Raw genomic sequence first — 21110 nt, forward strand, 5'->3', positions numbered from 1 at the left:
TTTATTTGTTATTTATTGGAGAGAGAGAGCAAGCAAGCAAGCATGAGTGGGGATGGGAGGGGAAAAGGAAGAGGGAGAAGCAGACTACCTGCTGAGCAGGGAGCCTGCTTCATCCCAGTGGGGCTTGATCTCAGGACCCTGGGGCTCCAGTTAACTGACTGAGCCCTCTAGGCAACCTAGAACAAATTTTAAAAGAAGAAGAGTTAGCCAGGCAAAGCTGGATATTTGGGGTGAGGGGGTTAAGGGCATGTCCTACGAGAAGGAAGACTATGTATGAGGACATGGAGGCATGAGAAAATATGACATGTGTGAGCAACTGCAAAGGATTCAATATGACTTCAGAATTTAATGTTTTTTAACTTTATTGAAGTATAATTTATGTTCAATAAACTATCCATTTAAAGTATTGGTAAGATTAAAAAAAATCCATTTATTGTTTTCAGAGGTTTTCAATTTACTTTGCCCAGATCCATCAGAGGAATCACTATGTAGGGCAGGTAAAGTCTTACAAAATGAATTTTTTAAATAATAAGACTTGAAAGTCAAAATTCCTCCTTGATTTGTGTGCTTCAGAATGGGTGTGGTATTATCTGGCACAGAAACATTGAACTTGTTGTCCATCTCCATTGGAGCTCTTGCGTGACCAGGTGCATTGTGAGTAAGCAGTCATACTATGAAAGAAATCTTTGTTTCTGAGTAGTAGGTCCCATCCATGGGCCCAACATATTCAGTAGACCATTTGCAAACAAATCTGCTATCATCCAGGCTTTGTTCCATTTATAGAGCAGAGGTAGAGTAGACTATGAATAATTGCCCTAGGATATTTGGTATGGTAAGTGAGCATTGTCTTCAACTGCAAGTCCCCAGCTGCATTAGCCCCTAACATGAGAATCAGCCCGTCCTTGAAAGCTTTGACACCAGGCATTGACTTCTCCTCTCTAGCTATGAAAGTCCCAGATGACATCTTCTTCCAATTTCATCTACACTGAAAATCTGTTGTTTAGTGTAACCACCTTCACTGATTACCTTAGCTAGGTCTTCTGCCTTCACTGATTACCTTAGCTAGGTCTTCTGGATACCTTCCTGCAGCTTCTCCATCAGGACTCGCTGCTTCACCTTGCACGTGAATGCTACGGAGATGGCTTCTTTCCTCACACCTCATGAACCAACCTCTGCTAGCTTCCAACTTTTCTTCTGCAGCCTCCTCACTTCTCTCAGTCTTCATAGAACTGAAGCAAGTCAGGGCCTTGGTCTGCGTTAGGCTTTGGCTTAAGGGAATGTCATGGCAGGTTTGATCTCTATCCAAACCACTGAAACTTTCTCCATATCAGCAAGAAGGCAATTAGTTTCACTTTGTGGAAGGAGGAGGAGTGCTCTGGAGGAACACTTTAATTTCCTTCAAGAACTCTTCCTTTGCATTCACAACTTGGCTAACTGGCACAAGAGGCCTAGCTTTCAGCCTGTCTTGGTTTTCAACATACCTTCCTCGCTAAACTTAAAATCACGTCGAGTTTTTTATTTAAACTGAGAGACACGCAACTATTCCTTTGAGCCCTTAGAGGCCATTGTAAGATTATTAATTGGCCTAATTTCAATACTGTTGGGTGTCAGGGAATAGGGAGGCCTGAAGAAAGGGAAAGAGATGGGGAAATGGCCAGTTGATGGAGCAGTAAGAACACACGTAGCATTTATTGACGAAGTTTGCCATCTTATGTGGTTTATAGCACCCCCAAACAATTACAGTAGTAACATCGAAGAACCCTGATGACAGATCACTATAACAAGTATAATAATAATGAAAAAATTTGAACTATTATGAGAATTAACAGAATGTGACACAAAGACATGAAAAGAGCAAATGTTTTTGGAAAGTTGGACTTGCTTGACCTAGGGTGGCCGAAAGCCTTCAATTTGTGAAAACACATTATCTGCTAAGTGCAGTGAAGTGAAGTACAATAAAAAAAATATGCTGGTAGTTTTTTTTTTCTTTGTCCAATATGGAGTTTGAGCCGGCTTCACAACTTTTTCTCATCGCTTGTAGATAACAGAAAATCTTGTTACTATAAGGCCAGGGATACAGAAAACTTTAATAAATTATTTGTGGTCAAGAAATTAGTAGGTAGGACAGGCCATAATCAATATGAAATTCCTTTGATTCTGTATGGAAACCTTTTCCACACTCTTTCTTAACACTATTTGGCACTGAGAATAAATCTGAAGAAATCAGCAATCAGCGAAAATTGTCATTGGCTTCTGGAGCTGGTTCTCCATTGATAGGGTAGGGTTTAAGGAGTTTATTTTTATTGATGAATAAAGTTTCATGATATAAGCATAGCACTGTTTATTCACTATTTTTGAAGAACTATCAAATATTCTGCCACATCAAAAAAAAAGACTGCAGCAAACTTATTTTTTTGGAGGGGGTGGCTTAGGGCTTGTGCCTGTGTGTGGGAGTTTCTTAGATAACTGATCACAGTTAAATTCCTGGGTCCTAGGGGATGAAAATCTTCAACATTTAAAGATATTGCCCAGTTGCTCTCTAGGAGTTTGTCTGTTACTATCTTTACAAAACCCTTTAAATGTATACCAGTCTGATGGGTATGCAATCATACTTCAGTGTCATTTTAGCTTGCATTTTACTGACTATGCATGATACAGTAGCTCAGGCTGCCATAGCAAAATCTCACAGACTGGGTGGGTTAAACAATAGAAAGTTATTTCTCAAAGTTCTGGAGGTTGAAAGTCTGAGACCAGGATGCCAGTATGGCCAGTTCGATGAGAGCTTACAGATAGCTGCCTTCTTACCACACCCTCACACAGCAGAGAGAAAGAGAAGAACATGGTGTATCTTTTTATAAGGGTGCTAATCCCGTCATGATAACCCCACCTTTGTGACCTCATCAAACTCTAATTACCTCCCAAAGGCCCCATCTCCAAATGTCATCATACGAGGAACTAGGACCTCAATATAAGGCGATTCAGGAAGGTCTGATCCGTGTGTACACCTGTGAAATCACTGCTACAAAGAATTTACAGAATATTTCCAATTTTCTAGGACCCCTGTCCTATTTCCAATTTCCTAGGGACCGCCTGTCCCTCCCTCCAGCCCTGGCCCCAGGACAATGGTGATCTACTTTCTGTTTCCATGGATTCATTAGTCTTCTCTAAAATTTTATACAAATGGACTCCTACAACACATACAATTCTGTGTCTGGCTTCTTTCACTCACCAAAATGATTTTGAGATTTATTCATATTGCTGTGTATGTCAGTAATCTGTTCCTTTTATTGCCAAGTAGTATTCCATTATAAGGCTATTCCACATGTTGTTTATCCATTCATCTGTTGACAGACATTCACGTTGTTTTCACCTGGGGACAATTATGACTAAAATGGGCATGAGTATTCATGTATGTGTCTTTCTGGGTTCATGTATTTTCTTTTCTCTTGGGAAAATACCCAGGAGTGGAATGGCTGGGCAGTATAAGTGCTTAACTTTTTAAGAAGCTGACAGAAGTTTTCCAAAGTGGTTTTACCATTCCACTTTCTCACTAGCAGTGTATAACAGTTCCAGTGTTTCCAATGCATGATGTCGTTCTTGTGGCTGTTGACTTTTTATTGTGGTCCTCCTAGTGATCATGTAGTGGTATCTCATCATAGTTTCATTTGTGTTTCCTGAAAATTCAGGATATATTTTAAAGATGTTAAATATGTTTTCATGTGCTTACTGGCCAATTGTTTATCTTCTTTTATAAAGTTCTTGTTCAAGTCTTTTGCCCATGTTTAATTGGGTGGTTTTCTGATTTTTTGAGGCATAACATGTTTTTGTATATTCTAGATCTAAGTTCTTTTTCAGATGTTATGTATTACATTTTCTCTCATCTTTTAGGTTTACCTTTTAATTTTCTTAATGGTGTCTTTGATGAGCAAAAGTTTCTAACTTTGTTAAAGGTCAGTTTATCCATTTTTTAAAAAAGATTTTATTCATTCGACATAGATCACAAGAAGGCAGAGAGGCAGGCAGAGGGAGAGAGGAAGGGAAGCAGGCTCCCCGCTGAGCAGAGAGCCCCATGCGGGGCTCGATCCCAGGACCCTGAGACCATGACCCGAGCCAAAGGCAGAGCCTTTAACCCATTGAGCCACCCAGGTGCCCCTATCCATTTTTTTAATGGTTTGTGTTTTTCATGTCTTATCTAAGAAATCTTTCCCTAAAATGGAATCACAAGAATTTTCTGATATGTTTTCTTCTGGAAGTTTTGTAGTTTAAGCTTTCACATTTCCATCTGTGATCCATTTCTAATTTATTGCACATCATATATATATACAAATCATATATTATTATACACATAACATTACATGTATAATACATTATTCATATGTACTATGATCTAAAGTGATATATTACATAATATATTAATATAATCAGTATAAAATTATTCATAAATAGCATACTATAACATAATATAGTATATATTAATGTATATGTATTTGTTTAGATCACATTGCATATGATGTGTGTGTATATATATGTATACAATCTGATAAGATTTATTATAGGTAAGGACTGAGCTTTATTCATTAAATATATTTCTTTTTTTAAAATTGTTTTTATTCAAACTGAGGGTTGCTGGGGGGAGGGGGGAGGGAGAGGGTGGCTGGGTTATGGACATTGGGGATGGTATGTGCTAAGGTGAGTGCTGTGAAATGTGTAAACCTGGCAATTCACAGACCTGTACCCCTGGGGATAAAAATATATTATATGTTTATAAAAAATTAAAAAAATTATTAAAAAAAATAGTTTTTATTTATTTGACACAGAGAGATAGAGTGCACAAGGAGGAGAACAGCAGTTATTTTTTTCCCCATATGGATACCCAGTTGTGTAAGCACTGTTTGTTGAAAAATATTATCCTTTGTCCACTGAGTTTTCTTGGTGACTTTATCGAAAATCAACAGACCATATATTTTGGGTCTATTTCTGGACCTTTAATTCTGTCCCATTGATGTGTCTACTGTCTTTATCACTCATCTCATCACTGTCTTTATCACTATAGCTTTATAATAAGACTTAAATTCAGGTAATGTATGTCCTCCAACTTGTTGTTCCCTTTAAAATTGTTTTGGCTGTTCTAGATCACATTACTTCAGCATGTGATGCTGTAGAGTGAATTGCAAAAGATTAAAGCTGAGAGTTAGGCTAGTGCCACATAATGTAGGCTATTATTAGGGTACAAAAAATACAGTGGAGGGGTATTAAAGAATTGTTAACAGAGGAGTAACATGGTTATATTCACATTCTGGAAACCATTCTAGGAAACCAGTGGAACATAGATTGAGGAGTTAGGATTAATGGCTGAAAGGCTAATACCCAGGTCATTTCAGTAGTCTAGGAAAGAGATGATAAGGATCTGCTCTAGGACATTGAAGCTAGAACAGTGCTGTCCAGTAGACAGCAATAGACAGTGACAGTGATGTTCTAGAGCTGCTCTGATAGCCCCTGGTTACATGTTTCTACTGAGTTCTTGAACTATGACCAGTGAGACTAAGGAACGGCATTTTTATTTTCATTAATTTAAATCTAAATTCAAATGGCCACATATGGCTAGTGACTACTGTATTGGGCTGTGCAAAGTTCAAGGAAGGAATGGACTTTAGAGATAGAAAAAATAGAAAGGATTTGATCACTCATTGAGGTCAGATTAGGGAATAAGGATAAGGGAGAGAGAAAAATTAAAAGTGACACCTAAGCTTGTATACTGTAGTGAATTATTTAACATCTGTGTTACCCACGAGAGTATAAATCTAATGAGGGTTGGGATGATCTGTCTTAGTGTTTTCTCCCTAGCACCTAACACAGCACCGTGCATATAGCACGCATTCAGTGAGTATGCATTGAAGGACGAAAGGGAGAGAGGAGGAACAATCTGATAGGGCCTTAGCCACGTTCAATAAGATAAAGGATGAAAACGAGAAGCAAACCCAGGAGGAAGGAGCTAATTGTCCTATCTGCTGTTTATCGGGGACCTACTGGGGTCAGGCGTTGCTTCAAACTCCCACTTGCATTGCTTCATTGAATCTGCCCAGGACTCCTCTCAGTCAGCTGTTATTCCCATTTTACAGACACAAAAACTAGAAATTAGAAAAGTTAACAAAACCAAATAAAGTGACTTCACAAGGTGGCAGTCAGAATGAGGTTAGTTTGGGCCAACATGTGGGACAAACTGTAGCTCTAAGAAAGAAGTTGGGGCTCCAGATAGAGATTTTGGAATCATCAGTAAAAGATGTCTACTGAAACATGTGAATGGAAGTGTTCACTCAAGAAGAGAGATTAGAGATTGGAAATAGAAGTCTCTGGGTGGGGGGGGGCGCCTGGGTGGCTCAGTGGTTTAAGCCTCTGTCTTCAGCTCAGGTCATGATCTCAGGGTCATGGGATCAAGCCCCACATCGGGCTCTCCACTCAGCGGGGAGCCTGCTTCCCCCTCTCTCTCTCTGCCTGCCTCTCTGCCTACTTGTGATCTCTCTCTATCAAATAAATAAATAAAAATATTTAAAAAAAAAAAAAAGAAGTCTCTGGGGACAGAATGTTTGAAAGGAAACTGAGAAGTCCTGAGGAAAGATGAATGTAGGTAGGAGGAAACCCAAAAGAGAGTCCTAGCCCAAAAAACAAGGGAGAAGAAAGGTTGAAGAAGGAGGGGCATGGCCCACTTCTCGAAAGTTGTAGAGAAATCTCACGAGGTAAGGACTGAAATGTGGCCCATGTATTTCATGGACGCAGCATCTAGAAGGTCACCAGGTTTGCTGCAGGAACAGTTTCCTGAACGATGGAGACAGTAGATTTACAGGGCACCAAGGAATGAGTAGAAGATTCAGTGATAGGAAATGAAAACCTTTGTTCATAGGGATAAAAAGACAAGATGGTACCCAGAGATGGGACTGTGAGTTGTCATTGTTGTTTTAAGAAGGCAAATATTCGAGCACGTTCATGAAAGAAAGGGTTATTGTGGTCAAAGGGGAGGCTGAAATGTCAAGGTTGGAGAGTGCGAACTCTGACAATGGATGTTCACAGCAGTAATGCCACGCATTGTGGTTGGTGGACACCTGCCAGCCCAGGAATTGTGAGTTACTGGTCTGAAACATGATAAATATGGAAATGGAAAATAAACATTTAGAAATTTTTAGAACTATTTGACTGTTATTTGATACCCAGGGAAGCTAAATATTTAAAAACTAGGAGCTTGTATCTTGTTTATCTTCTTTGGTCATGGTGCTTTTCTGATTCATTTTTGTTATGTTGTATAAAAGCATAAAACAAGAAGATTAGTCCTCAATGTGTTGGATAATTTTTAAAAAGGTCCTTCCTCACAGTTTAAAAAGAAATCCAGTGAGAAGGGCACCTGGGTGGCTTAGTCATTAAGTGTCTGCCTTCGACTCTGGTCATGACCCCGGGGTCCTGGGATGGAGCCCCACATTGGGTTCCCTGCTCAGTGGGAAGCCAGCTTCTCCCTCTCCCACTCCCCCTGATTGTGTTCCCTCTCGCTTAAATAAAATCTTATTTATTTATTTATTTAAGAGGGAGGGAGAGAGAGAGAGAGAGAGAGAGGGAGAGAGCATGAGAGGAGAGAGGTCATTGGGAGAAGCAGACTCTCTGCTGAGCAGGAAGCCTGACTAAGGGCTGGAGCCTAGGACCTGGAGACCATGACCTGAGCCAAAGGCAGTTTCCTAACCAACTGAGCCACCCAGGCGCCCAAATAAATAAAATCTTAAAGGAAAAAAAAAAAAAGGAAAGAAATCTGGCAAGAGAGTGATGAAATAAACACAGTACACTGTTAACATTTAGGAGATCTGGTAGAAAGGTATATGGGGATTATTTATACTTTTAAAAAAAGCTATAAATCTGAAATTACTTCAAGGTAAAAAAAAAAAATTCTTTTTAAAAAACTCTGCATCTGGGTGCCTGGGTAACTCAGTGGGTTAGCCTCTGCCTTCAGTTCAGGTCATGATCTCAGGGTCCTGGGATCGAGCCCCGCATCAGGCTCCCTGCTCAGCGGGGAGCCTGCTTCCCTCTCTCTCTGCCTGCCTCTCTGCCTACTTGTGATCTCTGTCTGTCAAATAAATAAAATCTTAAAAAAAAAGTTTTACATCTAATGAATGTAAATAACATACCAAGGGAGTAATGTTAAGTAAAAGAACAGAAACCTCTTCTACTGAAGTTGAAAGGTGGGAGAGAAGTATGGCTGTAGGTTTCATTAACTGGGGTACCAGGGTTATAAGACCACGTCTGCCAGGATTGGGCTGGCATGTCTGTTCTCTCTGTGGAGTAGGAGATAAGTGCTTTCGCTGAAAGGGATCATCTCAGCTTTGTACTCCCAGAGACTGACCCTGAGACTGGGTTTGTGTGCAGGTAGTTTATGTGAAAGTTAATTCCAAGAATGACCATTAGGGTAATTAAGGAATTTGAAGAGGGAAGAGAAGTAAGCTGGTGAAGTATGTGTTATGGACCAAGTTCCTGCCATGAGCAACTGGGACTTAATCCTGCTGGGAAATGGTAGAAAACAGTGCAGAACATGGATCAGAATTATTCCATTTTAGGGTCAAGAGAACTAAAATATTTATCCTTCACTCGCATATGCCGTTGGCTGACAACTGTTCCCAGGGAGCATCGTCTTCCCTGAACTCCCAACCTTTCCCAGGCCAACTGAGAGAAAGGCTTTCGGTTGAGAATTGCAGGTACTTGCAGTAGAGTGACGCTGGGAGCTGTGGTGTTATTTGGAGGCACCGACAACACCTGCTGTGATGAGAGGAAATACAGGTGAGAATGTGGTTTGAAGAGAGTGAAAAGCTAAAAAATGGTGCTAGTGGAATGAGCCGAGGAAGCAGTTTGGGAACATGAGCTGGATTGCCATGATGCCATGCAGGCTTGGGAACTTGGTGAAGGTTGGAGGCCGCACATTTACCGTGGTATTGGTCTCCCAGTTAACCATAACAATGGGTCATTGATAGAAGTTGTGAGAGGAGTCAGCGATGTGACTATTCCCATTTACCTTAACAACTGCACAAACCTATGAGCACATCTCAAAAGAGACTTTGGACCAAGAAAAAATTTGCGCCTATCTTTTCAGATGAAGGACTCTTTTTTTTTTTTTTAAGATTTTATTTATTTATTTGACAGAGAGAGATCACAAGTCGGCAGAGAGGCAGGCAGAGAGAGAGGGGGAAGAAGGCTCCTGCTGACCAGAGAGCCCGATGCGGGGCTCGATCCCAGGACCCTGGGATCATGACCTGAGCCAAAGGCAGAGGCTTTAACCCACTGAGCCACCCAGGTGCCCACGGATGAAGTACTCTTCAGTTGGTTCTTTCTCCTATATGTAATTTAGGTTGTTGATTTTGTGACCCTCATCAGAGAAGCTTGTATTTATATTATCCCTTTGCTTTCAGAGTTCCCAGTCTTTAAGTATTAGGAAGTCCCACAAGGTGATGAGGCCAAATCTCCTTCAGCACTGGACCCATGTGCCAACCCAGTATGTAATAGCAGATATTACATGAAAATACTATATAATTCCTGCCCTCAGAAACTCCGAGACTTGCAGGGGTAGATTAAAAAGAGAGTGAAGAGATAAACAGGGCACAGTGGATTGAGTGTAGATGCTCGATTAATATCTGCTGTGTAACTGAATGAAATGTGGTCCAATGTACCATTCCTCTAGTCAGGCTAAGCTTATCCTCTAGGTTGTTATCTAGGTTCTTGATAAAATGTTATAAAAGCCGTGTCCTTAGATGAAGTTGGCAACTATGAATTTAGAGTGATTTCAAGGAAAGATGGAGGTATTTGCAATCAGATGGTGAGAAGTTTTTCTTAATTCTTCTGTAAGCACATTGGCTAAAACAAAAAGCACATTTGGACTCATAGTTTCCAAATTTGTTTTTATGAGAGGGGAAAATGAGGCACATGAGTTCTTTTCATTTCTGTTCATTAATTATCTCATGATTATTGAACCATAGAGGTCGCATTGCCTTTTTATGGCTATTAATCTTAACAGAGAAACATCATTTAGATTTCAAGGAATCTAGCTCAGTAGTGATGAAATGTTTATGATCTGAAAATGATAAATAACTCATCTCACCTTGCTACTTCCCTAAAAACTACAAATCTTTAGCAGCTAGATTTTAACTACTTTGCGCTTATTTCGTTAGCTATGCAATAATTTCTTAACATTCATTGGCATATAACTCTAGAAACAAATATAGAACAATTCTAATTCTTGCTCTGTCTCAAAGAGTTCACAATATTGTGTTTACCAACATCCTTTCATCCTTAAGATTTTCACTTTATTTAAAAAAAAGTAGTCAACATTATTCACCACTGATGATATTCTTAAGAGTGTACTAGAGACAAATCATATTAGATGAAGAGAGGAAGGTCTCTGCCATCAAAATGTTCAGAGTCTTACAGGGGAAGACAGGCCTATAAGCAGGAAAGAACAGTGATTTAAATATCATTGTAGACCAGGAAAAGAAGAGAAGAATCTCTGCCTAGTAAAATTAGTGGAGACTTTAAGAGGGCATCACATTTTACTTGGTCGTAGGGCATGGAGAAAACATTTTGTAAATATCAGAGAGAAAGAAGGTAGCTTGGAAGTTGGAAAAGGAAGGGAGAAGTGGAAGCAGGAAGGCATTCCAGGCAAAGGTAAAGCAGATGTACAATCAGAGATCGTGACAGAGCACAGAATATTCTGGAAATAGATAAACAGAGGCAGAAGCATAGGTTCCTGTGGAAAGGAAGAGCCAGGAGAAAAAACTAGAGCGGTAAGATAGGAAAAGATGATGAAAAGCCCTATGGGATGTGCTACAAGCTTTGTACTCCACTTTGCAGTGCAGCAGGGACTGACTCAACAGTAGCGGAATACTGTTGACTACGCAGATACAGGATCAATTCCCACCCAAAACTTGGTTGAGATGCTGATCTCTCTCTCTCTCTTTCCTTTCTTCTCTCCCTCCCTCACCACACACACACACACACCCCCCAAGAGGATATGAAAAGATGTATCACTTACATAATGAGGCTTTCTGGGTAGAGCAAGGTAGCTCCAAAATAGGTCCCCAAAGGACATGAGAGCACAGGAACAGAAGACTGATTTGCCAGTTTTGTGGTGGTTACGGAGTGGGGTGGGGGAAGTTTCCCATGTATTGGAAGCAACTTGTATGGTTTGAATTTCTCACTACCACCAAAGGAAGGTTAGGAAATATGTCTTATGCTTAGGAAAGACCGAACTGGGTGTTTTTGAAGCAGGTTTCTGAAACTACTGTTTCAGAACTGTGAGCCAGCCTGCCACAATGGCAGTGTGTTATCACCAAATCCCTGACAGGTTCTGAGTGTCGAGCTTGCTGGCTTTTCTGCTGACTTAGGACCTAGAGGTCCACAAGCGTGATTGCCTGAATGGTTATTTCTCCTCATATTTGAAAATTCTGACATTTTGATAAATACTTCAATGTTTTCAGTTGTCATAATTGAAGATCTCTGTAGATCAAAAATTAGAATTCCCTAGGACTCAGAAAGTTATCTGCAAGTTTGGCTATGTATGTATTATTTTTATTTTAAAAGAAAGCTTTTAAGTCACTATCATTTTTTAAATCTTACACTAAGATACATTAAAACAAATATTCATATCCATTGGAATACCACTTAGGACTCTCTCCCATATCCCCAGACGTACTCATTCCACATGTTCAACTTTCAGCAATATACTTAAACCTCAACTCTTCCTCTGTGTATTTTTTAAATTAATTAAACTATTAATTTTTTAAAAAAGATTTTATTTATTTGTCAGAGAGAGAGAGAGCGAGCGAGCACAAGCAGGCAGAGGCAGAGAGAGAAGCAGGCTCCCTGCTGAGCAAGGAGCCTGATATGGGACTCGATCCCAGGATGCTGGGATCATGACCCGAGGCGAAGGCAGTTGCTTAACCAACTGAGCCACCCAGGTGTCCCCATTCATTAACTTTTAAATGTTAGTATAATTAATGTAAAGTGCTATTAGTTTCAGGGGTACAATATAGTGACTCAGCAATTCTATACATTACTCAGTGCTCATCATGATAAGCATATTCTTAATTTCCTTCACCTATTTCATCCACCCTCCCACCCACCTTCCCTCTGTAAGGGGAGCTTGTTCTCTAGAGTTAAGAGTCTGTTTCTTGGTTTGCCTCTTTTTTTCCTTTGTTCATTTTTTTAAAAAAAATTCTACATATGAATGAAATCATATGGTATTTGTCTCTCTGACTGATTTCACTTAGCATTATACTCTCTAGATCCATCCATGTTGTTGCAAATGGCAAGATTTCATTCTTACTGCTGAGGCAAATTTAAGTTTTTAAACAATTTGAATACATTTTGGCACAGAGGTCAACTGCCAGGCTATGAGAACCTTGGGGTGTGTACTCTTGTAGGTCAAGAAAAAAAAATCCTGTGATGGAAAAACATCTGTTGATAGTGCTCTTGGATTCTTTAGCTATCCTTACTGGAAGATTCTGTTGATAATTAGATGTAATTAAATTCCTGTTCAGTGATTGTGGCTTTTTGTTTGTCTCATGAGTGAGGTATACCAGATAGTCTATATTTCTGACTCTGGAATTAAAGTAAGGATATTCTTAGATGTGACACTATTTATTCCTCTTTACTTTCTAAGTTAGACTTGATCAAATGTTTGGAGGAGGAGTGTATGACTTTACAAATTCAGTTTTCATAAAATGATGTTTTCAAATGTAGTGTTGACTCTGCTCTATTAAAAGCAGATAATCGATCTTATTGTTTTATGTGCCACTGAATTCTGAGAGTACTTTATTCTATAATGTAGTAAATGATAGGCCATTTCTTACTGACTAAAGAATTACACCTTATTTAAGCCTCTTCATAAGTCAGATTCTTCCAGTATGACTCATTTTATGAGAATTATTTTTAGAAGTGTTTTTGCTGAAGTGTTTTTGGTATTATGGTATTATTTACCATATAAGTGGTTTATTTCACTAAATCCCTAGGGTGGGTTTCAGTTGCAATGGAGGGAATACTCTGGATCCCATAAGAAGTACTGAGAGGCCAGTAACTGAGAGGAGCTGTTCCAGCAGCTCCCTATTGACCTGTATGCATCATTTATCTATTGCTACAATAATGCTTTGTAATAAACTACCAAACCTCAGTAACTTAAAAATCACAACCAGAGATCTGCTTCCAGCATGAAAGTGAGACATCTCCATAGACCAGTTCCCTAGAAAATTGGTGAAAATTATTTCTAAAACATTAAAACTGTTGGAAGTCTTTGGAGATGGTCCTAAGGGCATACTGCAAATGAAGAAATATTTAATCAACAAAATCTGTTAAAACTTAGGGGTTGCAGCAAGAGTGTATGGTGTCTGTACTGATGCCTACTCCGTTCTGCCCACCCCGCCAGCTCAATGAAATGGAAGCCACACTCAAGACTGGTGTGGCAAAGGCATAGGGCTCCTTCTCCCTACAACTCCTTCCAACTCCTATCTTTGAGGGATGGGCAGAACAACAACATTTCTCATTCTGCCCCCAGCTACTTTTTGCTAAGACTGAATTCTGGGCAGGTATCGCTGAGAGATGGGGGCTTGCTTTTGCCTCCCAACCCCCACTCATGGGATGGAGGTTCTACGTTGGGTGTTGAGTGTACTGGGACCTTATCACCCTTACAAGTACTGTCATCCACATGTGAGCCACACTGAGAGTCAAGGAAAGAACTGAAGCTACTCGCCCTCCATAGGGGTTCAGCTCTTAAAGCAGGAGTGTCACTCAGAGAAAAATGTCCTGTTGTCCTTACCCCCAGCTTCAGGGCCAAGGCTCAGGAATTTTTGCCCTGGAGGAGAAGCAGGCCTTAAAACAGAGAGTGCTGAATCTCTTATTGAGGGAGTTGACTTCCTTTGCAACAGAGTATGGAGATGTTTAAACATAAGGGCACTCTCAAAAACAGTGGAAGTTGTGATGAAAAGCCACTGGGAAGAGATTGGCAGATGGATTGGAAATACAGGCAGAACCATAGACGGGCTGGTTTTCTGGAGAGTGACTGAGAAAGAGACACCTGGGAGGAACCCTCTTGGGGGCAGAACAAATTTAAACATTGACCTTAGGAACTGATCCTTCAAGAGAACCTGGGTTTGATTGGTTCAGTCTGTGGAACAATTTACACCTCAGAGCATTTGTTAAAAACAGTAGAACAATCAGCTAGTAATTTGTGGAGCTTAACAGTTGGGTGTGTTCAGAGAAAGAAACCATGCTACCCAAACCAGTGTCATCACAGGGTGACAGGGATCATACTCAGGTCTGCACCCCATGAGGAACAACATAAAAGGCTTCACAATGTGAAGGGAGGCTGTAGACTCCATGATGGTAATCCAGCCAGTCACTAAACAATTCAGTAGAGAAATCATAATAGGCCTTTTGTGGTGGAACCAATACTCAGAGTTGCTACAATATATTATCTAAAATTTCCAGTTTCCAATAACAAATTGTGGGACATGCAAGAAATAGAAAAATATGACCCATACACCAGAACAAGGGCCCTCAACAGAAACTTGTGAGGTCATCCAGAGGTAGGACTTAACAGACTTCAAAGTTACTCTTGTAAATGTGTTCAAAGGACTAAAGGCAAGTATGATTAAAGAATGATATGATTAAAAGAAGATATGATGACACTGCTACATCAAATAGAAAATACCAGAGAATCATAAAGAGGAACCATATGGAAGTTCTGGTGGTGTTGAAAATTACAGTAACTGAAATGACAAATTCATTAGAGGGTGGACTAGTAGGTTTGAATTGGCAGAAGAAAGAAACCATGAACTAGATAGAACATTTGAGATTTTTCAGTTTGAGGAGCAGAAAGGAAAATGAAGTTTTTCAGACTAAAACAAGCAACCCTAGGCAGTAATTAAAATCCACACTCCACCCCACCAGAAAAGTACTGGTTAAGGTAACTACGTAATTTTAAAAGACAGTAGAAATGCATATTTATTTTCCTTTCTTCTTTTAATTGGTTTTAATATTAGTTGTATATTGTGCACAAAAGATAGAAAACCATATTTTCCAATAACACAAAGGGCATGGGTGGAAACAAAGCTGTATTAGGTTAAGGAAAGGGCTCCATATGGTGACTAGAATGGGCAGGAACAAATGAAGAGAACCATAGGTGACAAATAAGGAGGTTAATATAACAAAATCTGTATAAATACATGTTTGCTCCTCTTCTCTCAGCTTCTTTAAAGACACAGAGACATAAAATAATATAATAATTATGTCAATGTATTAGTGAGTCTATGAATCTACAATTTTAATATGTGTAATAGTAATAATACCACAAAAAGGGGATGCGTTGACTTTGTGGATCATGGCCGGGCTTACATATAGATAAGGCCTTAGAAGGGACAACTAGGGTGACTTGACTCAGCTCAGTATGGTCTCTCATCCTCTAGCTGGTAGCTTATGCTTATTGACAAACAGAAGTAGCTGTTTTAAGTGAGAATGAAAGAATACAAAGTTTCTTGAGGACCAAGCCCATTACTGCCTACTCTTACGCAGGCAACTTTATTTCCCCAAGTAAATGGAATGGCCAGTCCAGATTTTAGAAGTGTCTTGACTGGAGGGGCTGCAAAGTCACACTTTTCTTTTTTTCAAATGTGGCCACACAGAGTGAATGCGGTGAATGGGATCATTGTGGACACTTCTGCAAAGTCTGCCGTACAGTATGACAACCATTCATCCTGCACTTGTTTGGTCTTTCCGAACCGTTTTCTGTTTTATCCTTGGTTAATTAAAATACAGTTGACTCTTGATCAACATGGGTTTGAATTGTGCGAGTCCACTTATGAGTTTTTTTTCAAAAAATGGAGTACAATAAATATTTTTTCTCTGTGATTTCCTTAACCTTTCTTTAGCTTTATCTTAAGAACACAGTATGTCATACATATAACATACAAATGTGTGTTAACTGTTTTTGTTATCAGGAAAGCTCTCAGTCAACAGTAGGCTATTAGGAGGCAAATTTGCGGGGAATTAACGTTATGCATGGATTTTGTACTGCGAAGGGGTCTACACCCCCAAACCTCCATGTTGATTAAGGGTCATCTGTGTAATAGATACAAAAATCATGTTCATCCAGATATGGGAGATGGATCCAAGTTCCAAGAAGTCTGTTAAAGTCCAAACTTTTCGTTGTTTGTGGGCAGATACAAGGTCATCTTTTTTTTTTTAAGATTTTATTTATTTATTTGACAGAGATCACAAGTAGGCAGAAATGCAGGCAGAGAGAGGAGGAAGCAGACTCCCCACTGAGCAGAGAGCCCGATGCGGGGCTCGATCCCAGGACCCTGGGATCATGACCTGAGCTGAATGCAGGGGCTTTAACCCACTGAGCCACCCAGGTGCCCCAGATACAAGGTCATCTTAACCCCCACTCTTTTCTGCAGTCTTGTTTGGTCACATTACTTTTATTTAGCATACCCCAACTTACCCTGCCAGTTTAGGAAATAGCCATTCCCATCTTTCTTAAATGTTCATTCTCTCACCTCCTCTCTGCCTCATTCCCCATTCTTGTGCCAGGTCTCTGTTTCATTGTCCCTTCTTTAGAGGATATTCCTTGATTACTCCATCTAAGTAATATCTCCTCCTTGTATCTTAGAATAATTCATTTTTAATATACATTTTTTATGTAATGTGGTTCTTCATTGAGGATACTTTTGCCCTTTAGGAGACATTTGATAATGTATAGAGATACTTCTTTGCATCATGACTGTAGTGTGCTATTATCATCTAGTGGGTAGAGGCCAAGGATATTGCTAAATGTCCTGCTATATACAGGAACAGCCCTTGTGCCCCACAAGAAAGAATGGTCCAGCCAAAAACACCAATAGTGCAGAGGTTGATGATCTCTGCTTGAGATCATGCATGACAACTTGGAATTACATATTTCTTTGGGTATCTGTCTTTTCCACTACTTGATGCTTCACAAGGGCAAGATAGTGTGTTTTGTTCAACATTGAACATCTAGCATCTCAGTGCTTGACATAAGGTAGAAGCACAATAAATATCTGTTAAATGAAAGAAGAGCAGGCAGGAGATAAGGATGAAAGGGAAAGACTTGATCATGAAAGTATATGAACGTGACCGTGTAGAGGATGCTGCCAGAATCCTCCCCACATGGTCGCATCACAAGCCTATTGCATGCATATTTGCCTGACTTTCCAATGTCAGGAGCTGCATTTCTTTGTGTGAGGGATTTTATTAGGCTTTCAGAGCCCACTGCCCAATAACATGACAGTCCAGAATGCTGGGGCAGTATCTTCCCTTGGAAAGTGTTATCTTCTCTTGTCCCCTTAAGCTCTCCAGTGATAGTAAGGTGATCAATAGTGGACATTTTGTTTGCTTCCTTCCCTTCCCTGTCTCAATTCCTCACTTCCCTGTTAGTTTCCTGGGAATACCTCCCATGGTAGGCTGAAAACTGGTCCCCAAAGATAACCAGATCCAAGTCTCTTGAGCTTGCATATGTTACCTTCTATGGCAAAAGGGAATTTACATATAGGATTAAGATCAGGATCTTGAGATGGACCATGATTCTGTATTATGTGATAGAATCTAAGTGCAAATTCACGTGTCTGTGTAAGAGGGAGACAGGGAAATTTGACACAGAAAATGGAAATTGGACCACTGAGGCAAGATGAAGGAAGGGGGCAAAGACAAGAAATGCAAGGAATGTGGCTCTGGGAGCTGGAAAAATCCAAGAAACAGATTTTCCCCTATAGCCTCCAGAAGCAGCATAGAATTGTTGGCAACATGTTTTCAGCCCAGTAACACTGTTACGGACTTCTTCCCTCCAGAGCTGTAGGAGACTAAATATGTATTCTTTTAAGCCACCAAATCTGTAGCAATTCATTAGTGGTCATAGGAATCTGATACAGATGTTGGCACAAAGAAGTAGTTTACTGCTGTAATGAGTGTCTAAAAATGTGGAAGCAGCTTTGGACTTGGATAATGGCTCTAGGCTGGAATAATTTTGAGAAGCATGATAGAAAATGCTAGATTACCTTAACCAGTTAGTAGAAATATGGATGTTAAAAATGCTGCTGGTGGGAACTCAAAGAGAAGTAAAGAGCACAGTGGAGAAAACCTACATTGTCTTAAAGAAGACCTAATACATCATAAATAACCAGCTGATGGAAATATGAATGCCAGAGGTGTTGCTGGTAAAGATTTAGAAAGAAACTGGGAACAACATACTGGAAGCTAGAGAAAAGGGGATTCTTTTTTTTTTTTTTTAATTAATATTTGTTAACCCTGGCCTGGGCCATTATATATATATATATATATATATATATATATATATATATATATATATATGTATATGAAGATTTTATTTATTTATTTAACAGACAGAGATCACAAGCAGACAGAAAGGCAGAGAGAGAAGGGGTGCGGGGAGGGGGGAGCAGGCTCCCCGTTGAGCAGAGAGCCCGATGTGGGGCTCAATCCCAGGACCCTGAGATCATGACCTGAGTTGAAGGCAGTGAGCCACCCAGGCGCCCCAGAAGAGGGGATTCTTATTATATGGTGGCAGAAATCTTGGCTGAATTTTGTTCTACAATTACACAGAAAGCAGAACTCATGAACAGTGAATCAAAGATTTGGTTGAGCAGATTCGAAGGCCTGTCCTTGTTTCTTCTTGCTACTTAGAGGAAAATGCTAGAGGAAAGTAAATTGAGGGATCAGCTGTTAAGCAAAAAAGAACCAGGACTTGAAGACAGGAGCCATTCTCAGCCTTTCTAGATTGCAAAACACAGTAAAATGAGAGGATTTGCTGTTAAGAAAGCATCCTGTGGAGATAAAAATCGAGCTTGTAGCTAGACACATCTTTTCTCTGAGGGATCAGATCAAAGTATTCAAACAGAGGGTTCTTTGAAGCGACATGGGGTGTGAAGCATGGGTAACCTCAGCCACCTCAACAGAAGCAAGGAGCTGAGATGGCATTTTCCTGGCGGGAATCTATGAACACGTCTCTTGTCTATGGGCTTGAATCCCCATGACGTACAGGGTGACTACACGATTTCTGATTATGTTAAGTCAGCACAAGCAATGCCATCTTTAACTGGGTGGGTAGATGAAAGGCGGCCATGGAACTCCCACGATTTGCCCAGAGGAAAAGAAGCCAATAGAACTACTTAGCTGCAAACATGTGTTGCACTCAGAATAAAGGGAGAATAATTTTGAGGACAGAGCCCAGGGGCTAGAGGGCAGAGCTAAGGACGAAGGTCAGAGGGAGGAGCCACAGTTATTCCCAGACCTTGAAACATGTCAATGTCTATAGGTGTCCCTGCTTGATCGGCCCTCTTGGATCAGAGACTCCTTGTTTCCTTCTCCTCTCTTTTGGATTGGAAAAGTCTGTTATCAGCTGTAAATGAACCAAAAATAAGGCAGAAACACAGACTCAGTGGAGAGGAAAATTAAAATGAGAAAAGAATGATGGGGCGCCTGGGTGGCTCACTCAGTTAAGTATCTGACTTTGGCTCAGGTTGTGATCTCCAGGTCCTGGAATTGAGCCTGGCAAGAGGCTCTGTGCTCAGCGGGTTGTCTGTTTCTCCCTCCCCTTTGGCCCCTCTCCCTGCTCATGCTCTCTCTCTGTTTCTGCTTCTCTTTCTCAAATACATCAATAAAATCTTTAAAAACTGAGGAAAAAATGAGAGGAAACATCTCTTAGTGCTTTGGCTTCACCTAAGACAGCCAAGAAGTCATGACTGGGATTAAACTAAGCCCAAGGTAAACTTCTCTCTCTCAACAATGTTTACCTGATGCTGATAGATAACTCCATGGTGCATCTCATTATGACTTCCAAAATGATCAAGAGATATTTTTCAAACAGTGTCAAATGAAGACACTTAAAATGGGTATGAAATAAATGTGTTAAAAGATTCTGTTTAATCAGTGAGGGAATGGGAAGATGCTCTGACTGGTTCATAGAGAATCCAAGAATTAGATACAGGGATATTAATCAAGAATATTTAAACGAATGTGTAAATGGAGGCGAAACTGGTTTCATTCCATCATGTGGTGGGGGGAACAATGTGGTCTCTACTAGCCAAGACATTTTACATATTTATCACAAAACTGCAACTAACAAAGGATTGTAAAAGACCTCAAAGACCTAGAAGGCTAGAATCAGATCATGTGGAATGGTGTCCTAAGACAGGGAAGAGTTTTCCACTGAAATATGTATTTATCTGTACAATGTTAAAATCAAGCAGAAAATGGCCATTTTCTCAAAATCAGGGCCCAGTCATTAGGGTGACCAAGTTCCTGTCATGGACATTTCTGGGCTGAGGCCTGATAAGGGCACAATGGGTACTGATGACATCTCAAAGTCTAGGATGTCACAAAGGCATCTCCCTGACCAATGAGGGGCCAGAGCATGGGGATATAGTGGGCGGATGTGACTGCTGGTGTCTTGAGAGGCCTAGTCCAGCTGAACAATCAAGTAGAGCTGATTGGAGCCCAAACCAGCCAACATCATGTCAGGAAAGAAAAACCATGGGAGCTCCCATCAGACTCAAGCCCATCTTATAACAACTGAGCTCCGGTTCCCTGTGAGCTACGTGGACCGCCTCCTGCAGGAGGACCAATACACACATCGCCTGAGTTCATCCACAACTGACTTCCTCCTTGCCATGCTTGACTACCTCACTGACTACATCCTGGACCTGGTCGGCACTGAGGCCAACAACAACAACATGGTGACCGCCCCACAAGATGTGGAGAGAGCAGTGAACAGCGGTGGAGACCCTCATCCACACTTGAAGGATACAGCATTCACACTGTTCGATGAGATGCCTGGATCCAGAAGAAATGGCTAAAGCCTGAGTTCCTGGAGACTTGTGGCAGTCCTCACAGCCTCAGTCCAAGCCAAGTCTTCTCATAGCTGAGGAAGTCTGGCTTCTGTCATCAGTAAATGATAATAAAGGACTTAAGATCCAGCACAATTTTTCTGACTGGTGTCTGTTTCTGTGCTCCTGAGTGGGCGGTGTCTGTGGGACGTCCAGGAGGCGATCTCCCATGGGGAGTAG

At 40.5% G+C, this 21110-nt stretch overlaps 1 protein-coding gene across 1 annotated transcript; it reads left to right on the forward strand.

Annotated features, from left to right (window-relative positions):
- Positions 1-20443: 20443 nt before the first annotated feature.
- LOC101686090 (huntingtin-interacting protein M) lies at positions 20444-21027 on the forward strand. Its single transcript, XM_004754884.3, has one exon. The coding sequence runs from the start codon at positions 20559-20561 to the stop codon at positions 20898-20900; it is 342 nt and encodes a 113-aa protein (XP_004754941.1). The 5' UTR covers positions 20444-20558; the 3' UTR covers positions 20901-21027.
- The last annotated feature ends 83 nt before the right edge of the window (positions 21028-21110 follow it).

The sequence above is a fragment of the Mustela putorius genome, unplaced genomic scaffold (assembly GCF_011764305.1).
Source record: "Mustela putorius furo isolate JIRA1106 unplaced genomic scaffold, ASM1176430v1.1 tig00003836_pilon_pilon_pilon, whole genome shotgun sequence".
Classification (NCBI taxonomy): Eukaryota; Metazoa; Chordata; class Mammalia; order Carnivora; family Mustelidae; genus Mustela; species Mustela putorius.

What these genes read in the sequence shown, in the direction of transcription:
- LOC101686090 (XM_004754884.3), top strand. Translation starts at nt 20,559, where the DNA reads ATGTCAGGAAAGAAAAACCATGGGAGCTCCCATCAGACTCAAGCCCAT.